At 36.2% G+C, this 20,775-nt stretch overlaps 1 protein-coding gene across 2 annotated transcripts in view; it reads right to left on the reverse strand.

Moving 5' to 3' along the window:
- The window catches only part of IFT74 (intraflagellar transport 74), a 135,170-nt gene that overhangs the window by 24,593 nt on the left and 89,802 nt on the right, over positions 1-20,775 (reverse strand). For both annotated transcript variants that reach the window (XM_027839330.1, XM_027839329.1), the window contains exons 14-16: positions 15,355-15,408; positions 10,362-10,459; positions 4,820-4,946 (exon numbers count right to left, since the gene is read on the reverse strand). In XM_027839330.1, the coding sequence (XP_027695131.1) occupies positions 4,820-4,946; positions 10,362-10,459; positions 15,355-15,408 (279 nt within the window). The remainder of the gene's footprint in view (positions 1-4,819; positions 4,947-10,361; positions 10,460-15,354; positions 15,409-20,775) is intronic.

Raw genomic sequence — 20,775 nt, forward strand, 5'->3', positions numbered from 1 at the left:
TCTTCTATTTTTTCATTCTTTTGACTTTGTTTTGTTCTTTCTTGATGTCTCATTAAGTCACTAGCGTCCAGTTGCCCAATTTTAATTTTTAAGAAATTATTTTCTTCAGTTAGCTTTTGCATCTCTTTTTCCATTTGGTCAATTCTGCTTTTTAAGGAGTTATTTCATTAGTGAATTTTGAACCTCTTTTTCCATTTCACCAATTCTGATTTTTAATATGTTATTTTCTTTAGTATTTTTTGTCACTCCTTTACCAAGCTGTCAATTGTCTTTTCATAATTTTCTTCCTTTCTTCCCTGTTAACCTAACTTTTCCTCTACTACTCTTATTTGATTTTGAAAATAAGTTTTAGCTCTTTCTGGAATTCTGTTGTGTTCAATTCACATTTTTTTCTTTGAGTCTTTGCTTGTTGCTGTTTGACTTCATTGTCTTCTTCTGAGTTTGATTCTCGATCTTCCCTGTAACTATACTATCTTTTTATGGTCAGGTTCTTTTTTTTTTCTTATATGCTCATTTTTTTCTATCCTATTTCTTGATTTTTAATTTCATGTTAAAGTTGGGCTTTGTTCTTGGCATGGAGAGGGGAAAGGCATTGTCTCAAGCTTCAGGCTTTTTTGCAATGCTGTTTTCAGATCTAATTCTAGGGGTTTCAAAGTTTTTGGTGCTTCCAAGGTGGTGTGATTTGCTCTCCTGGTCTGCACTGTGGTTTTTATCCAGGAAGGGCCCCTTATCCTTTGGGATTGCAATTAATACTGCTCCTCAGGGCCCTTGCTCCCAAGAAACCAAAAATAATACTGTTCCTTGGGGTCCCTGAACCCTTGTGACTAAAAAATGATATTGCTCCTCAGCGATTCCATTTCCTCTTGATTGCCAAGTGCTCCTCTCTGCTCTTGAACTATAGCATAGAAGTATACATAGCCAATGGATTTGCAAAACAGTGTCTGGTCCTGTTACTAGCACTAGCAACAATAGTCTCCTGTATTCTCATTCTGATCAGTTTCCTGGTCCCATTACTGTCTCTCACTTGAGAACTTCCAAAGCTGCTAGTTCCATCATTGGTGTTTCATCCATGTGGGCTTCATGCTAGCCTCCAACCCCCTCCTATGGGCTGGAAGACTGTGTCACTCTGACTTTTTTCTGACTCTGTCACTCCAGAATTTGATTTGAAGCATTATTTTAAAGTTGTTTGGAGGGGAATGTTGGGGGATCTTAACTGAGTGCTTTCTGTACTCAGCCATCTTGGCTCTGCCCCACCCAAAACGGTTTTCTAATTCAAACAACTAAAATGAGAAATTGCTTAACTCTGCTTCTAAGCAGAAAGAAAGCCTTAAAAAACAAACACCACTGTTTCAGACTAAGACTACCTATTATCCACTGACTGAGTCAGCTAACATTATGTTATCCAAATCTGGTTGTAATTAGTGTGATTTTACACTATCTACATATGTAATAGCTGTGTTTCAAACACCTCAACCCCAATTAATGTAAATAGCAAGTCGAGTCAACAAATATTTATTAAAAGCCTACTATGTGCCAAGTACTAGGGCAAATCCTAGACTAGGGAGACAAAAAAAAGGTAAAAATAGTCCCTGCCTTCAAAGAATTCACATACTAATAGGGGAGACAACATGTAAAAAACTACAAATAAGCTACATAGAGGATAAATTGGATATAATCATAGATAGAAGTAACTAGCATTGAAAGGGAGCAGGAAAATGTTCTTGCAGAAGGAGGGATTTTACTGAGTTTTGAAAGAAGTTAGAGAGATGAAGATTGGGAGGAGGTGGGGGGCATAACATGAAGACATAAACTTTTACTTTAGGAAGATCACTTTGATAGTGAAGTAGAAGATGGACTGGAATGGAGAGAGACTTCAGGCAGAGAGACAAACCTGTAGGCTCTCTGTAGTAGCCCAGGTGTGAATTGATGAGGTCTTGTACCAAGGTGGTGGCAGTGTAAGAGGAGAGAAGGGGATATACATATAAGAGATGTTGTGAAGGTAACTGATAGGACTTTGCAATAGATTGGATATGAGAGGTGAGAGAGAGCGAGGAGTCAAGGATGATATGTGAGCCTGGATGAATGGGAGGATAGCGATGCCCTCAATTGAAATAGGGAAGCTGGGAAGAAGGGAAGGTTTTTGGGAAAAAGAGAATGAACATGTTTCGGACATGCTGAGTTTAAGTTGTCTACAAGATCTCTAGTTTAAGATGTCCCATAAGCAGCTGGAGATATAAGAGTGAACATCAGAAGAAAGGTTAGGTCTGGATAAAGAATCTAAGAATCATCTATATAGAGACCATCGTTGAATCCATGGGAGCTGATGAGATCACCAAATGAAATAATATAGATAGAGAAGAAAGTCTGGGACAGAGCCCTAAGAGACCACTATGGTTAGCAGGTAAGTGTGACCAAGAAGTAGCAATTAGACAAGTAGAAGGAGACCCAAGACAGAGCAGTGTCATCAAATCCTAGAAAGAAGAGAATGTCAATGAGAAGAAAGTGACTCTCAAAGGCATTAGTGAATCAAGAAGGATGAGAATTGAGAAAAGGTCATTGGATTGATAATAAAGAGATCACTAGTAAGTTTGGAGAGCTTTATTCCAATTGAATGATAAGATCAGAAGTCAGACTGAATTAAAACTGATAGGAAAGGAAGTGGAAGACCAATTGTAGACTACCTTTTCAAGGACTTTAGCCACAAAAGGAAGGAGAAAGAATGATAGCTATTGGGGACAGAGAGGATGCTTTATATTCAGATACTTTTTTGAATGAGTTACAGAATCAATCAAAGGCACAAACTAGGTTTGAATTGAGTGAAAGCAGCTGATGCCACATAGCAAGTATCTTCTTGGTTGAAATGAATCAGTCATGCCCTTATGGAGTTGGCTCAAACAGCAAGCCACTTCATAGCAGGCGTCCGTAGTAGTGGAACAACTCCAGCCAAGCCCTCACTTGGTTTAGGGAAGAGAGAATCTTTTCTCCCCTCTGCCTCCTTTGACCAGAGGATGAATTTGTGAACGTCAAAGGTTGAAAGCTTGGATTGCCCATCATTGTTGGGGCAGTATCTTAAGAACAGCATCTGCTGATGGCAATATCTTTATCAACAGCCAAGAACAAACTAGACACTCAGAAGAAAAGCAGCTTCAGGATCCTACAAGGGTATCAACCCTTAGAGTCCAACAAAGAGCTATACACAAAGGTGAACTTTATATGGACTCCACACAAAAGGAGAAAATAACCTCTATTCAAGCTGGAGCTAAGTTACCTCTTTGTTACATGTGCTCTCTAAGATTCAGCACACTTTCCCCCAAATCAGCATGTACACGAGAAAGGATTATCTTCTAGAATTTTTGGAGGATGTTTTTGTACCAACTGTCCTTACTAAACCATCTCAGTAAATAACCCTTTATAAAAGCTACCTAAATTTGTATGGCTGGTCATCAATGAGCCCTTAATGGAAAGAAGCTCTCAAGCTGAATCCTATTAGAAAGTATCTGCAACCCCACAGGTTTACCTGCAAAACACTGAGGGAAGAAGTAGTAGTGACCCTCTGGGGACCCAATCTACCAGTATAAGTGAAGTTTGGGAAAGTGAGCCTGGAGGGATTGTTCTTCTATTTCCTGGCATATAATTCCAACAAGTAAATTAATGAAAATATGATGAATCCTAATGTTCCAAAAGTAACAACAATAATTATTAAAGGCCTACTATATATTATATTACACTCTGGAGATGAAATAGAAGGATAAGGAAAAATAAACATATTTAGTTACATGAAATTATGTATCTATAATGTAACCAAATACAATTTTTACAAATACAACTGAAACATTTTATTAAGCACTGTATAATGTCTAGTTCATGAATGAAGTGCATGGATTTGACAAGTTTTATATATAACTTTTTTAAAAATCTAGGCACATTTTTAACTTGTCAAATTTTTACTAGTTCTTCCCATATGTTTTCTTTTCTACCTAGCAGAGATCCAGTTCCATCAGCTATTAATTATAGCTGTTACTTAGCTTTTAGCTATTAATAGCTGTTAGCTATTAATTATGAGTATAGCTGTTAATTATAGCTATTAAATATTAGTTACTAGTAGTAATCACTAATATTAATACAGCATTTTAAGGTTTGGAAAGGTCTTTACATATATTATCTTATGTAATACTTATAACAACCCTGTGAAGCAGATGTTGTTATTATACTCATTTTACAAATGAGAAGCTGATGATGAGACATGTGAAATGACCTGGGCAGGGTCATAAAGCTGTTAACTTGTTTGAGGCTACATTTGAACTCAGACTTCCTGCCTCCAAGGCCAGCCCTCTATCCCCTCTACTACCTAACTACCTCAGCCAACTCTTAACCACACCATCATGGATGCAACTGACAACAGACATACAATAGACAAATTTACTACAATACCAGTCCTATACATTATGTCAATTTTTAATTATTTAATTTTTACAAACGGGCTCCTAGTTCTTTTAAGATAAAGATAATCTGGTTTCAGGTTCTTGGCCTCTGGAACCAAGTCTTCATAAATGGAACAAATTAATTTCACCAAGAAATTCATTGTGATTCTACCATGTCAAGAAAGATAGTTTTGAGTTTGCAATGTAGAAAAATCTAACATCAGTCAAGCACTTCTAAAGTGGTAATAAAATAATGCTTTATATTATGAATTTCTGTGAACAAAGACAACATGACAGTGGATAAAGAGTGTGGTTTGCAGCCAGGAAAACCTCAGTGTCAAGTTCTACCTTTCACACATCAGTTAGGACAAAGAATATCAAAATCAGTTTGTTCTTACCTGAAGTTAAATTTCTGGCAGTACTTTGTGATTTCTGCATTTCAGTAGATTTGAAATTGAGGTCTTCTTGCATCATCTTCAGTTCTTGGTTGGTGATTGAAGATATTTGTTTCATATGATTTATATTCTAAAAGAAAATAATGGGAAATTAATCTGAATTGTCTTTTAATAAACATAATTGAATATCCTTTTAAAGATTTTGAGAATATTTTGAATAGGATTTTCTTTTTAAAATGAATAAACTAAACCAGGAACATAGGTTTTTAATAAATAAGATATGGGTTCCATTCCTGGTTTTGCCTCTTACTGAATAAACTAGAACAAGACATTTAACTTCTCTGGGCCTGAGTTTCCCAAACTGTAAAAATGAGGAAACTGGAATAGATTATCTCAAAAATTCCTTTCAACTCTTAAATTCTATCATGATATGATAGATGTACCAAAATATTTCAATAAAGTTTAGTTAAAAAAAAAGACTGCTTCTGTTTTTCTATTTTGCTTTCTTTGTTTTACTGCTATAATCACTTTTACTTGAGGAGGCATAATAAAGAGGAGAAAGAGAATAAAATTCAATTAATCTATTCGAAGAGTTTAGTTTGAGTTTTCCACTAATTTCTCCAAGTTGATTGGTAATCTCCTCATGAAAGGGACCATGTAATATATCTTATGTACTCTCATAGTTCTTAGCATAGAGCTAGTCAATCAATATTTCTTGAATAATTAGGGTGTGCATTAGGACCACTTAGAATGAAGAATAAGAAAGTGAGAGAAATGGAAGGAAAGGTGACTGTGGTAACAGAGGAATTTCAGATGCTTAAGATATTAGAGATACAATAATGGGGTTTGTTGTTGGTAAGTTTTAAGGTGTGGCCATCTTGAGGAATGGCTAAAGTAGGATGGATATGGAAGACACAGTAATTTGGAAGTTCAAGGAATTATGATGGCTAGGTATATGAAGAGGCATCCTCATAGTTTTTGGAACTTCCAAACTCCTATGACCTCTACCATCTTATCACCACTCACACCTTGCCAAAACTCAGCCAGGACTACTCCTACCCTCCATCTACCTCTACTTCTAACTGGATGCTACTCAACTGAACTAAAGGAAGTCACAAAGCATATTTACTAAGTACATTATAAATCTATGTTATGCATTTTCACCTTGACCTTCACTGCAGCAATGCAATCTTTTTGTTCTTCCCTATATCACTCCCTAGAAAAGCTTTTCCAAAACTTTTCCTTCTTTCTATAAGTCTTCCATACTTCCTTTCATTCTTTCCCCCTCTCAACCAAGGATTCCACCTTTTATTGAGAAAATTGAAGACATTCAATGTGAGTTCTTTCTTTTCTTCATCTCAAGACCCCTAGATATCATACCCTCTCTCTCCTCCTTGCCAAGGCCAACTCACCTACATTTGCCCATGATCTCATCTACTCCATCTTCTCTAGAAGATTACAACCTCAACTGCCACCCCCTTACACTTTAATCTTCAACCTCTTCCTTAACTATTGATTCTATCCCTACTGCCTTCAAACATGCCAAGTCTCCCCCATTCTTAAAATTTTTTTTCATTAAACTCTACCATGCCCTCACCATATCATCCTATGTATCTCTACTTCTTGAGAGTCAAAATCCTAGAAAAAGCTGTCTACACTCACTGCTTCAACTTCTTTTTTTCACTCACTCCTCAACCATTTGCAGTACGGTTTGTGACTTTATCAATGACTGAACTGCTCTCTCCAAAGTTATCTCTTAATGGGCAAATTTGATAGTCTTAATCTTTTTTCAGTCTTTAAACCTATCTGTGGCATCTGACACTGTTGACTACCCTCTCCTCCTACATATCCCTCATCTGCTAATGCCATACTTCTCAAATTACCTTTTATTTAACAATTTTGTATTTATTTGTATTTTTAATGTTTATTCTGTATATACTTAAGTAAATCCTTGTTGTCTCTCCTGATAAAATACAAGTTACTTGAGAGTAGGGACTGTTTCATTCATTGCATTTGTATCCTCAGATCTAACATGGTGCTTCACACATTCCAGGTGCTTAATAAAAACTTGTTGAATGACTGATCTCCATTCTACTTCAGCCACAGACAAGGCTGTCATACCTCAGGAATCAACATTATTTGAAACTACTCCATTTCCAAGATCCTGAAACTGAGATTCTACTCTCTAACCACAATCACCTATCCTTCCACTTATTCTACTTTTTTACTCTTTTTAAACATTCTCCTTGATTTCATTGTGACCTTTAGCCTTCTATTCCTTGCTATTCTTATAATTCTAATCTTAGTTTAGTTTGGTAGGAGAATAGGATTCACATGCAGATAACTTTAAAACAAAACAATATATGATAAATGCATAGAACAAAATGTTGGGCAAGATTTGTGCCTTGGGAGGTAGAGAAAAGTTCAAGGTGCTCATGGAATATTTCATGGAAAAGGTTAACAGTTGAATTGAACTTTAAAGGGTAAGGCTTTCAAAAAGTTTAAGAGGGAGAGGAAAAGGGAGAGTGTTGTAGGGTGGAAAACACCCAAAGAAAAAAGCCCAGAGATGAGAAAGCATAGTGAATATTTGGGGGAACAAAAGCTGGAAAGCACGATGGGTGTGCTCATCAGATGACAGTCTCATTGAACTGTGATGTAGGGATATGAAACTATATGAGATAAGAATAGAAAAAACAAAGTAATGTCACAATGCAGAAGCTCTTGAATTTCAGGGAAAGGAATTTAAATTTTACACAGTAAACAACAGTATTCCAAAGAAAAATTTTTTTAAAGCAGAAGAGTGATATAACCAGATCAGTACATAAGTCAGATCTGGAAGCAGTGTGAGGGAGGACTGGTTGGAAGAGGCTTTAGCCTACAAAGGATATGTGAAGCAAAAAGGATATGAAAGGTGAAGAAGAGGGGGAAAATGAGATAATACCAAGACTTAAAATATGAGAGATTTAGTGGTGTCACTGATAGGAACACTGAAGTCATAAGGAAGAACAAGGTTATCGGAAAGAAAATAAGGTTGGCAATAGATATGTCCAGTTGATGTTTTGGCAACATTACTGTTAGGTAGTTATACTCTGTAAAAATCTGGAGATACATGTCTGAAGTTTGGAAGAGAAGTCTAGGAATAGAGGTCTATAGAAACATATCTTTAGAAGTCATCTGCAGAGAGGGGAGAAAATAAAATTTTTCAAAGGATAGAGAGAATGGTAGAGAGAGAAGAAGCAAGAGGCAAGGCCAGAATCTTGAGTTGCTTACATCTTAAAAAATACCATTGGATTTGGAATTAGAAGACCTGGGTGCAAATCTTGTTAAGTGGGATTTACTATCTACATAGCCTTGCATAAATCATTTCCCTTCCCTAGGTTGGACTAAATGATTTTAAAGATTCTTTTGAGCTCTAACAATGTGATTAAGTGAAGATCCACTGAGGAAACAAGGAAAGAGCAGATGGTTGAACTAAAATCAAGAGAGAACCAAGAGAGAGAATTTGTATAAAGAAAGGTAACTGGTAGTTTCAAATGCTGCAAAGAAGTTATGGAAAATGCGATCTCAAAAAAAAGCTACTGGATTTGATAATTAGGAGGTGGCTAGTACCCTTGCCATAGGTTTCAGAATGCTGCATGCAGGTCAAATTTCAATGGGTTAAGAAGACAGTGTGTCATGTTTAATCAATATCATTTTACTTGCCTTCTCACTGGGTGGGAGAAGGGAATTGTGGGAGAATTTTTGGAATTCATTTAGAAAAAAGAATGCTAAAAATGAAAAATAAATTTAAAAGAAAAAGAGTGGGAGATAAGGAAGATATAAACCATTCCCGCCCCCCAAGAAGTTTGACAGTGAATGGAAGGAAAGATAGGAGGTAATTAAATATATTAAAAAGGTCCTAGGAAGGTTGTTTTAGAATGAGAGCCCTAACTCTGTCTGTATAGAGATGGGAAGGACAGAGATGATAGGAAGATCATGCAAGAATGAAAGGAGATAATTATTGGACTATGATTCTGGGAAGGATGGGATCATAGGTAGAGATAGTGGTATTAGCCTTATTGAAGAGTAGGAATACTATTCCTGTAGGATTGAAGCTAAGTGAAAAGGAGCAGATGATCCTTCTGAGAAGTTTTGAGGACTAGAGGAAGGAAATTAAGGTGGCTTCAGGTGACTTCAATTTTCTCAGTGAAGTAAGACGCCAAGTTATGAGCTATAATTCCAGAGAGTAGTGATGCAGTTGGAAGCTTGAGAAGAAAGGAAAATATTTAGGACAGTCTTATGTGGAATGAGGTACAACATGGATGAAAGTAGAGCATAACTAGTGAGCAGCATTGAGGACACGGCTATCTCCTGAACAAATTTAGAGGATAGAATTAGCTTGATTTCGTGATCTTCTCTAGGGATATTCAGAAACTGCATTGCAGCAGCAAAGAAATTAGATGGTGAGAGCAACCAAGAGATGAGGATTAACAGATTTCAAAAGGCAAGAAGATCTAGAAGGTGACAGATCATAAGGATCAAGGCTGGGTGTGAGGCTAACTGAGATCAGATAAGGGGAGATGGACTGGGTGAACAAGAACAGAGTAAGGTAATGGAGGTCATGACAAACAGGTTTCATGTTACTGATAATGGAAAAAGTCAAAGAACAGGGGATTGTGATAGTAGAGTTGAGTATCAAAAGTTCATGATTTTTAAGGTAGTACAATTCCATGATTCAGAAAGAGCTGGGTGTGAATGTGATGGTGTATGGCTGAATCATGATGAAAAAGGTTATAGAAATCGAGGTCCTCTAAATTCCAGTCAAACTGAACCAGTTTTATCTGTTTTTATCTTGCCCTCTCCTATCTCGCTTGCTTTGCCCATGCCCAGAATAGACTGCCTCTCTCCAGTTGTTGCCTGTTGAAAATCCTTCCTTTCCTTCAAAGCCTAATGCTGTTGCGTTTTCTTCCAAGTTCCCCCAAGTTGAAAGTCTCTCCTAAAATCATTTTCTCCTTAAATATCTCAGAGCATGTATTCCAGCCCTCTCTTTTGCATGCATTGCATTTTGCTTTGTATCAGGGCTTTATACGCATGTTTCATTCCTACTAGATTATATGCTCCTTGAGGGTAGGAAGAATATCTTTTAATTAACATTTATACAGTGCTTACTAAGTGCTAGTTACTGTGCTAAGTAATTTACAATTATTATCTCATTAGAGCCTCACAACAACTCTGCAAGGTAGATAATATTATTATCATCAGATGAGGAAACTGAGACAAATAGAGGTTAAATGACTTGGCCAAGGTCACATCATATATGGCTAATGAGAAAAACAAAGAGGAGGCAGCTAGGTGGCGCAGTGGATAGAGTACCGGCCCTGGATTCAGGAGCACCTGAGTTCAAATGCAGCCTCAGGCACATAACACTTACTAGCTATGTGACCTGGACAAGTCACTTTACCCCCATTGCCCAACCAAAAAAAAAAACAAAAAACAAAACAAAACAAAAAACCAAAAAAAAAAAGAAAGAAAGAAAAAAAGAAAAACAAAGACACTCAGTACTTACTCTGCTACAGTGCTCCAATAGTGCAACGATGTTGGATTCTATGTGTGCTTTCCGTTCTAGTTCCTGATTTTTTACCTCTTCAAATGTCTCAATAAAGGCTATATATCAAAAAACATGACAGAAACTACTGTTGACATATTAACAACATAGAAAAGTAGTGATGTGACTGATTCTCAGCAGCACATGTTTAGAAATTTAATGCCAGTATATTTTTCAAATCCCAGTGTCAGTTTGAAAACTTTCACCATCCACTTTCTTCATTTATTCTGGACCACAAAACAATGCTTGAGAAAAGTAATGACATCATGTTGATGAAGTCTACTCCAAATTCATTCTATCCAACTTTATCTGAGTTTCTTACTGTTGCACAATAACCCTTTTCATTCATCCCTTTTCTCCACATAGCTGCTAATCCAAACTTTTTCTAATCTATACAATCCTCCATAATTAATATTGTTCCTCTCAGAAGATAACATTGCCTCCGAATCTTTAGAATTGATATCTAATATGAGATAGCTCAACTAGCTCAAATATCTTCTTTTCCCACCTCAAAACTTTTGTTTCCCCCCCGCCCCCGCATCTTCTGGTATTTCCTTCTATATCAAGAAAATTAATCTACTTCTATACTAAAGCTAATCCCTCCATCTATACCCTTGATTTCAAATCTTCCTTCCACCCCCAACCTCCCATGAGACCTTAATCCATTAATCACCCCCTCTTTCCCTTGTGCTTTCATTCTGTTTCACTAGTTCCCTCTCCTCTGCCTACAAATACACTAAGGTCTCACCTATCCCACAAAGTCCTTTTATTTGTCAGTTACCTTATCAAACTAGCACACCATGTCTTTTCTTCTTTTCTTGCAAAACTTCACAACTTTTCCTAGAGCACCTTCTATAACACTGTCAAGTAACTTAGTAAATACATCCCTGTTTCATATCTCATTTGATGGTGCTACTCAGCATATTGTTGAACAAAGTTATCTATGGTCATACCTGTCGTAAAGTCTTATAATACTTTTACAAACAGGTGGAATGTTTTGAAATTCATAAATAACAGTCATAACAGGATCTTATGCTTTTAGTCAGTTTTGTGATTAAAAATGTCTGCTATAAGAAAATCATTTGTGAAAGGTACCTCCTCCAATCATAGTATTATCAAAGATGTCCCTTATAAATACACAGAACATTATCATAAAGACTTTTATAAGATGAGAAAGCAGGAATATAGGTTAGTGATTTTAATGTCTCCTTGTTTTGTTTTTTAATTGGTAATCTATTCTGTTCTTTTGGATTCTTGCTCCCTCTGAGATATCTTGAAATGATTTCTGAGTGTCTTTAAAACTGTGTCACCTTCATCACGGATTTCTTCAGTATTTGGCAAGATATAGCCATTTTTCCAGGCTTCTTCTTTTTAAGTGCAACTGTCATTCCCTCATGTAGTATCTGAGATAAGAGGGGCCAAATGTCATGGTTACACTATAGTCACTAATACAAATAAATCATTATAGAAATGTGGTCAGATTTGTCCAATTCTCAGATACCTATTTCTTTGGTTTTTTCCTTTGATATATTATGTTCTTTTCACTCTTTCTTTAAATAGTCTCGAAGATGATATAGTTTCATTTAGTCTTGGGCCAAGGTCTCAATAGATTAATTTTCCTCTCAACTTCTTTTGCTGTACTGAGAATTAAAGTTCATAATCTTCTGTTGTTTTCCTCTGCAATGTGTACACATGAACTTATATGCTGAACTTATTTTGTCCTTGGCTACCATGTTTCTCCACTGAGGAAGAGATCAAGAGCTTGCTGCATAGAGTGGTTTCTCGGCTTTTGTATGCTCTATACTTTTTTCCCATTTCTTATTTTTAGAGGCAATAGCTTTTTTAGACAGGTTGGCTGAGCTGCTGGTCATCACATATATCATCTTGTATATATCTTTTCTTCTTGGCATTAACTTTGACCTTTCCTCTAACTAGATGATATGATTATATACATATACATATATAGATAACTGATTCCTAAAGTGATCACCCTCTCTATAATTAACAATTCTTTTTCTGTCAAGATATAGTATATTTAATTTTTGTTATGTTTTCCAGTGACTTATCTATCATACAAATTATTTTCCTAAAGAAAGTATCCATAACGTATGAATATGAAGCTGCTGGGTAGTGTAAGAGTTGCTGGCCTCTTTCGTTCTTAATCCTGAGCTATACTTTCCACCACAGCTTTAGTTCTTCTCTTTTACCTATCTTTTCACTGAGATCATTATCTATACACATATCGAAGTATATATTGATTTAATTTGAAGGATATATGCAAATTTTTCATAGAAATCCTCCACTATTTCATCCTCTCCTACAGATGTTGATGCATGAGTTTCAAGTATCTTCTTGGTAGTCTTTCTATATAGACTCATTGTGAGCACTGCAAAGAAAAAGCCAACGGTCCCAAGACCTGATGTTTTTTGTTGCTTTTTAGGGCAGAATGAACCATCAACACCACTGTCTCTATCTTCCCAGCGGCAACCTGTGAGTTGTCTTTCCAAAACTGACAATATGGATGTGGTTCAATTCTTCTGGTCATGGTTCAATTTATTCAGCTTATTGGTTACTGAACAAAGACCAACCATCAAGAGTGCCAAAAAGTGTAATGTTTGCAGATGGTTTAAGAACAGTTTGGTTCTTATAAAACTCTACTTCTTTCACTGCCATTTTGTCATTGTCATAAACAAAAAGGGCTCACAGGAGACTAAGGGGTTTTCTATGTTTATATGGATAAACCACTATCCCAAAGGAATGAAGATGAAACATGCCACTCACTTCCTGACAGAGAGATGACAAACCTAAAATACAGAAACATATCTATATTTTTGTACATGGTTAATGTGAAAATTTGTTTCGCTAGACTATGTAGATATACAGGGGGAAAATATCAAGGTAGCTAGGTGGGACAATGGATAAAGCACTAAGCCTGAAGTCAGGAAGACTCTGAGTTCAAATCCAGCCTCAGACATTTATTACCTGTAAGTGACCAACTGGGCTAGTCACTCAATCTGTTTGCTTCAGTTTCATCATCTGTAAAATGAAGATAATAATAGCACCTATCTCTTACGGTTATTCTAAAGATCAAATGAGATAATAACTCTAAAGTACTTAGCACAGTTCCTGGCACATAGTAAATGCTAAATAAATTTTGGCTATTCTTATGATAGAGAGGGCTTTATTTTTTTGAGTTAAAAAAAATTCTCAGAGGTGGGGGTAGTGGGAGGGACATACTAATTTTTTAAAATGTTTATTAATTTTAAAAACGAAAATAAAGAATCAAATGGAAATCAAAAAAATTTTAGTTGGTTTTCTTGGGTCTCCAAAGGCCAAAAATATTCTTTATTTACTAGCCAAATTTCTGATGCTGTTTCTTCACAATTAGCTAAGCTACTTTTGAAAAGGGGCAGTAAAGTAGTACAGTAGATAGAGTACTGGCCCCAGAGTCAGGAGGACCTAAGTTCAAATCTTGCCTCAGACAGCTATTAAGTATGTGCTCCTTGCAAGTTACTTAACCCTGTTTGCCTCAGTTTTCTCATCTATAAAATGAACTGGAAAAGGAAATGGCAAAGCTTTACCAAGAAAACCCCAAATGGGGGCATCGACTAACAACTAACTCTTGATAAAGTTATAGAAAGCTCTTGTTCTGAATTTATCAGTCAGTTTTACCTTGAGGAGGCATCTGATGGCCTCAGGGACCCATTCTTTGTCCTGACTATGCAAGACAAGAATAACAAGAATGTGAAATAGTTCTTGAAAGTTAGGATGGCTGTACTTTCTTTGATGTTCTTTTCTTTTGAAGGTACTCAGTGACTGGATCTTCTGCAAGCTATAATTTTTTTTAAACTGGCAACACTTATACCTCTATCTGGATATATAAAAACTTCTGTATGAAACTTAAACCTTGTAAAAAAAAATTCTAAATTTAACCTACTGGTCTCTCTTCCCTGCAATTCCCTGCAGTAAATGGCTTGTTCAATGGCATAATTCTCATGCTATGGATTTTTTTTCTTTTGCAATCCTTTGATTGAAAATGCAGCATGTTACTGGACCTCTATCTAAAGTCCTTCCAGCTTGATAATACCAACAACTGAAATTCATATTGTATTTTAAAGTTTGCTTTACATTCATTAGGATCCTCACAATAATTCTATGTGTAAAGTCTCTTGATTGCTATTATCCCCATTTTAAAGATGAGGAAACTGAGACTCAGAGAGGTTATGTGATTTGCCCATGGTCATACAACTAGTAAGTGTAAATGGCAGGATTTGAACATAGGCCTTTCCTGACTTTAAGTCCAGAACCTACTAGAGTTTGCTTTCTAGTATCACTTTCATGCCATGATGAGGTACTAAAGTAGGACTTTTTTTAGAATCCATATTTGTATAGCAGTTATTTTTATACATTTCTTGTTTCTTCTAAATTGCTATAAGTTCTTCAAGAAAAAAGAATCTGTTTCATTTAAATTTGTATCTCCCTCCTTCCCACAGTGCTTTGTGTACAGTATGAATTAAGGTGATCTGAATAGCAACCTGCTGTAATTATGATGATGATGATAATAATGACAACTAATATGTATATAAAGCCTAGTATATGCCAGGCACTGTGCCAAGCACTTTGCAGATATCTCATTTGATTCTCACAACAACTCTGTGAGATAGATACTGCTATTATCCTCATTTTACAGATGAGGAAACTGAGGCAAACAGCAGTTAAGTGACTTCCCCAGTGTCACACAGTTAGTAACGCATCTGAGGCCAGATTTGAACACAGTCAGGTCTTCTTGACTCCAGACCCAGCATTCTATCCATCTATGCCAACTCGTTGCCCCATAATAATAGAAGAATCATTTAAAAAATACTAGATTTACAGAAAAGAAAAGCAATCTAAATATGCTGTATATATCTAAAGATGTATGTATATATTTCCACAATTTGATGGTAGAACTTACTGTCCATGTTTTCTTCTCTCTTCTTCAGCTCTTTGTATTTTTGATTCATTTCACCTATAAGAGATACAGAATTCTATAATTTCATAAATGAAATAGTATCTTAAGTCTAAATGTGTTAGACTTCCCAATATATTTGTTTTTCATTAGTTAATGTGACTTAAATGTTTCCAATTGCCAGTAATTTCATGGAATTTTTACATTATCTTAACCACCTTTTAGTTATATAGGCATATACTGTATATTTAATAACATAGCTATAACAATATTATATTCAAATACCAATACTGCAGTATTAAACTAGAATATTTAATATAGATATTATAAATATGGAAATATACCTTATCTTGCACAGCTAATTTTTGACTATGGCATATTTTACCCAACTGAGCAATAGATTAAACATCTTCTACATGTTTTAAATTGGGGCAGTAAGACTTTTTTTTTTACAGTCATAATAGGCTAGAACAAAATAATTCTATTTCTAGACCTCAATGGAATGGATTAAAATACCCTAGAAAAACAGGCTGACATTTAACATGTAAATGTTAATTAGCTGGACTGGATACAGTGGGAATAACTGGCATTCCATGAAAATTAGGGACTATATAATTAGTACTCTGATATGCATTGAGTACAACATAAGGGAGTGTGGCCTCTGGAGGTTACTTTAAATAAGAGACACAGAGTTCATTTTAACTATTTACAAGCTCAACCACAAGCTACTGTTTGTCACTCAATTGTATGAGAAGCAACAAAAAAAAAGTATCACTTAGATTCTAAGATGTCAGAGAAGAAAACAGTTTGAACTTAGGTTGTAGGGTGATGAAGATAGGGGAAATAAAATTATTTTCTTCAAAATTTCATTAAAATATATTTTGCAATATCATTTAGGAAATTTATTCAAGAGGAAAGACTACAGATTCCAGTTCTGATAAGTCATTTCATTTTCACCAAAATAGATAAAGCATGGAGCCTCTGGGCTTCTAGATTTAAGTCAGGTAAAGAATTCTGTCTAAAGTAATAAGATTATGTATTTTATTCTTCCATGATAGAAAGATATAAATTATGCAGGCATCCATAATGTCCTCTGCTAAGTATTGGAAGAGCATGCTATTATCAGTGGAAGAGAGACATACCTTGAACTAAGGAATGTATATTTTAGTAATTACTTTGTATGCCTTGTGTTCAGTTTTACAGCATAACTAATCTTTAGGAATTTATGAGTCACATGATTCAGAATCCACTGTAGGAGGATATGATCAAGAGGATGGATTAACTGTGGAAACTATTTTCTGTTATCTAATTTCCAGGTTTCTGTTTTATGATTGGACTATCATAAAGTTGGCACCATCTTGTGGACTGCTGTGATATGGAAAGATGATTTGTTTTTGCTGAACGGCTACAAATAGTTCTTTAACAAGTTCTAGCAATAATTAAAAATCAGATCAATATGTTGACATTTGCTTAATAAATGATTACTGGTCTTCATATAAACCACATAAAGCTTCAGTTTACAGTTAAACAAAAACTCCTTCTTAAAACTTAATACCATGAATAATAAAGGATGTAAATCTTATTTACATGAAGGTAAAGCTAAATACTGTGTTATGAACACTGAAGTGAGGCTTTGTGTGGCATTCAGTTTTCTGAGATAAGAATAAGATAATTAGCTATGGAAATCAGACAAATCATTTAATTTACATAAAGGGAAGAAGAACAGGGAAAAAAAAACACATTCTCATCTATAGGATTAGTGAGGAAATTTTTTCCAGTTGCTTTTGAGACTTTGACATAGAGAACAACTCAACTAACTCACATAGGACACCAAAAAACAAAAAACAACAACAACAAAAAAAACCCCAAACACAGGTCTATCATTGTATATCTACCTATGAGTTTAAGAACCAAAATGAACTGCATGGAGTAAAGGTGACCTATGAAACACACAAACACATACATGTATATACATAAAAACATGTACACTTACAGGTATATGTACATATAATAGAACTGTTGGAAACTCACATTATGTTAAAACAAAATTACGTGTGCTGAGAATACTTTATTATTACTTTAAAATTCGGGAAAAGAAAATATGTGATGAGGAAAATTATGGAAGAATACAACACAGATAATAAGTCATATATATATAGCTTCAAGTGCAGATTCTGCAAAGAAAAAATCCTACACATTGTGGGAAGACTTCAAAAAACTCAGATTTTAAGATGCTTCAGAAAAATCATAAAAACACAGTTCTAGAAAGATGGTGTAGTTCAGGTCCCTACCTCTTAATCCTTTCAAGAGGTATCTTTTTTTTTTTAAGAATATGAATTCCAGGATGGAGCCAAGATGGCAGAGTAAAAGCAGTGACTTGCTTGAGCTCTCTCCCAAACCCCTCCAAATATCTGCAAAAAAATGGCTCGAAAAAAATTCTAGAGCAGCAGAACCCACAAAAAGACAGAGTGAAACAAATTTCCAGCCTAAGACTTAGTTTTGCTGGGTACATGATTCTTGGCTGTAATCCTATCTTACCCTATCACCCTTGGCTGGGTGATTAGAAAGGTCTATTGCACTGGGCTGGGAGAGGAACTCAGTTCAGCATGGGCTGAGCCTGCAGAGACCAAGCCTCAGTGAACCTGGAGCAGGCCTTGGAGGACTGAATCACAGGCAGCTGTGGTGGTTTCCAGACTTCTCAACCCACAAATGCCAAAGACAACTTAGAAAGTCAGTAGGAAAAGTCGGTGACCACGGCAAGAGAGAAGCTCAGGCCCAGCCCCAGTCCCAGTACAGTCCCGGGGTGGCAGCTGCTTCCAGAGCTCAGCCCACAGATGGGGGGAATGGAGTGGCTGATTAGATGGGGATTGCAGGGATCTTTTTGCTGGTGGTGAGGAAGGATTTTCTTGCTTTGCCTGTGCTTGGAATTGGGTTGCAGCTCTGGGTGGTGGTCCTGGGGCAAGGAGGAGCGCTGGTATGGTGGAGCTTATAGTGGTAATGGAGAGAGAATCCTCCTCACAGTTCTAAGGCAGAAAAAAGTGCTTGTGGTCACTCATAGACCTGAGTCTAGACCAGGAAAGGAGTAAACACCTCGCCCTTGATTGTACCACCTTGTAAGAAATGAAAATTTACAGGTCCCTAGAAGTTTCTCTGAAAACAGCTGCACAAAACCCCCAAAGCTTGGGAGAGTACATTCTCCACACTGGAAGCAGACCCCTACCTTAACAAAGAGTACATAACTCAAGTAATTTGCTGGGAAAATGAGCAAAAGGTGCAAAAAAAGTCAGACCATAGAATCTTTCTTTGGTGACAAAGCAGATCAAAACACACAACCAGAAGAAGACAACAAAGTCAAAGCTCCTACATCCAAAGGCTCTAAGAAAAATATGAATTGGTCCCAGGCCATGGAAGAGCTTAAAAAAGATTTTGAGAAGCAAGTAAGAGAAGTAGAGGAAAAACTGGGAAGAGAAATGAGAGTGATGCAAGAGAATCATGAAAAAACAAGTCAACAGCTTGCTAAAGGAGAACCAAAAACATACTGAAGAAAATAACAGCTTAAAAAATAGCCTAACCCAAATGGCAAAAGAGGTCCAAAAAGCCAATGAGGAGAAGAATGCCTTTAAAAGCAGAACTGACCAAACGGAAAAGGACGTCCAAAAGCTCACTGAAGAAAGTACTTCCTTAAAAATTAGAATGGAGCAAATGGAAGCTAGTGACTTTATAAGAAATCAAGACATTATAAAATAAAAGCAAAAGAATGAAAAAATAGAAGACAATGTAGGGTATGGATATGCAAATTTCTCATGGGAAAAACAATTGACCTGGAAAATAGATCCAGGAGAGAGAATTTAGAAATTATTGGACTATCTGAAAGTCATGATCAAAAAAAAAAAAGAGCCTAGACATCATCTTTCAAGGAATTATCAAGGAAAACTGCCCTGATATTCTAGAACCAGAGGGCAAAATAGAAATGGAAAGAATCCACCGATCACTTCCTGAAAGAGATCCCCAAAGGAAAACTGCCAGGAATATTGTAGCCAAATTCCAGAGTTCCCAGATCAAGGAGAAAATATTGCAAGCAGCCAGAAAGAAACAACTCAAGTATTGTGGAAATACAATCAGGATAATACATGATTTAGCAGCTTCTACATTAAGAATTGGAAGGCTTGGAATATAATATTCTGGAGGTCAAAGGAGATAGGATTACAGCAAAGAATCACCTACCCAGCAAAAGTAAGTATAATCCTTCAGGGGAAAAAATGGTCATTCAGTGAAATAAAGGACTTTCAAGCATTCTTGATGAAAAGACCAGAGCTGAATAGAATATTTGACTTTCAAATACAAGACTCAAGAGAAGTATGAAAAGGTAAATAGGAAAGATAAATCATAAGGGACTTATTAAAGTTGAACTGTTTACTTTCCTGCAGATCTTTGTCAGTGTTAGAGTAGTTGGAGGGAAAAAAATTGTATGTATCGATAGATAGTTGGAGAGATAAAATAGATGACAGAGGGCACAGGGTGAGTTGAAGATGAAGGGGTGATATCCAGAGGATAAAATTAAGAAGTAAGAGAGCATTATACTGGGAGAAGGAGAAAGGGAGAGGTAGAATTGGGTAAATTATCTCACATAAAACAAAGACAAAAAGGCTTTTACAATGGAGGGGAAGTGGGGGAAGAGAGAGGGAATGAGTGAATCTTATTCTCATTGGATTTGGCTTAAGGTGGGTATAACATACACACTCAACTGGGTATGGAAATCTATCTTACCCTACAGGGAAATAGGGAGGAAGGGGATAAAAGAGCAGGGGGAGGGCAGATTGGGGGAAGGGGTAATCAGAAGCAAACACTTCTGAGGAGGGCCAGGGTCAAAAGAGAGAATAGATGAAACAGGGGGTGGGATACGATGAAGAGAAATATAGTTAGTTTTTTAACAACATGACTACTATGGAAGTGTTTTACATGACTACACATGTATAACCTGTATTGAATTGCTTGCCTTCTCAATGAGGGTGGGTGGAGAGCAAGGAAGGGGGAAAATTTGGAAACCAAAGTTTTAAAAACAAATGTTAAAAATTGTTTTCACATGCAACTGGGAAATAAGATATCCTACCCTACAGGAAAATAGAAGGGGAAGGGGATGAGAGAGGGGGGGGAGAAATAGAAGGGAGAGAAGATTAGGGGAAGGGGTATTCAGGATGCATTCCATCTTGGGGTTGGGGGAGGGATGAAATGGGGAGAAAATTTGGAACTCAAAATCTTGTGGAAGTGAATGTTGAAAACTAAAAATAAATAAATAAAATTGGAAAAAAAGAATGTGAATTCCATCATTCCCCTGAGGGTTCCTTTTCTTTTATACTTTTGTACTGCCACTATCAAGAAGCTATTTTTAATTTGAAACCTAATCACTTTTGCTACAGTTTATGTACA

Source organism: Vombatus ursinus, unplaced genomic scaffold (genome assembly GCF_900497805.2).
Source record: "Vombatus ursinus unplaced genomic scaffold, bare-nosed wombat genome assembly UNPS02014832.1, whole genome shotgun sequence".
NCBI lineage: Eukaryota > Metazoa > Chordata > Mammalia > Diprotodontia > Vombatidae > Vombatus > Vombatus ursinus.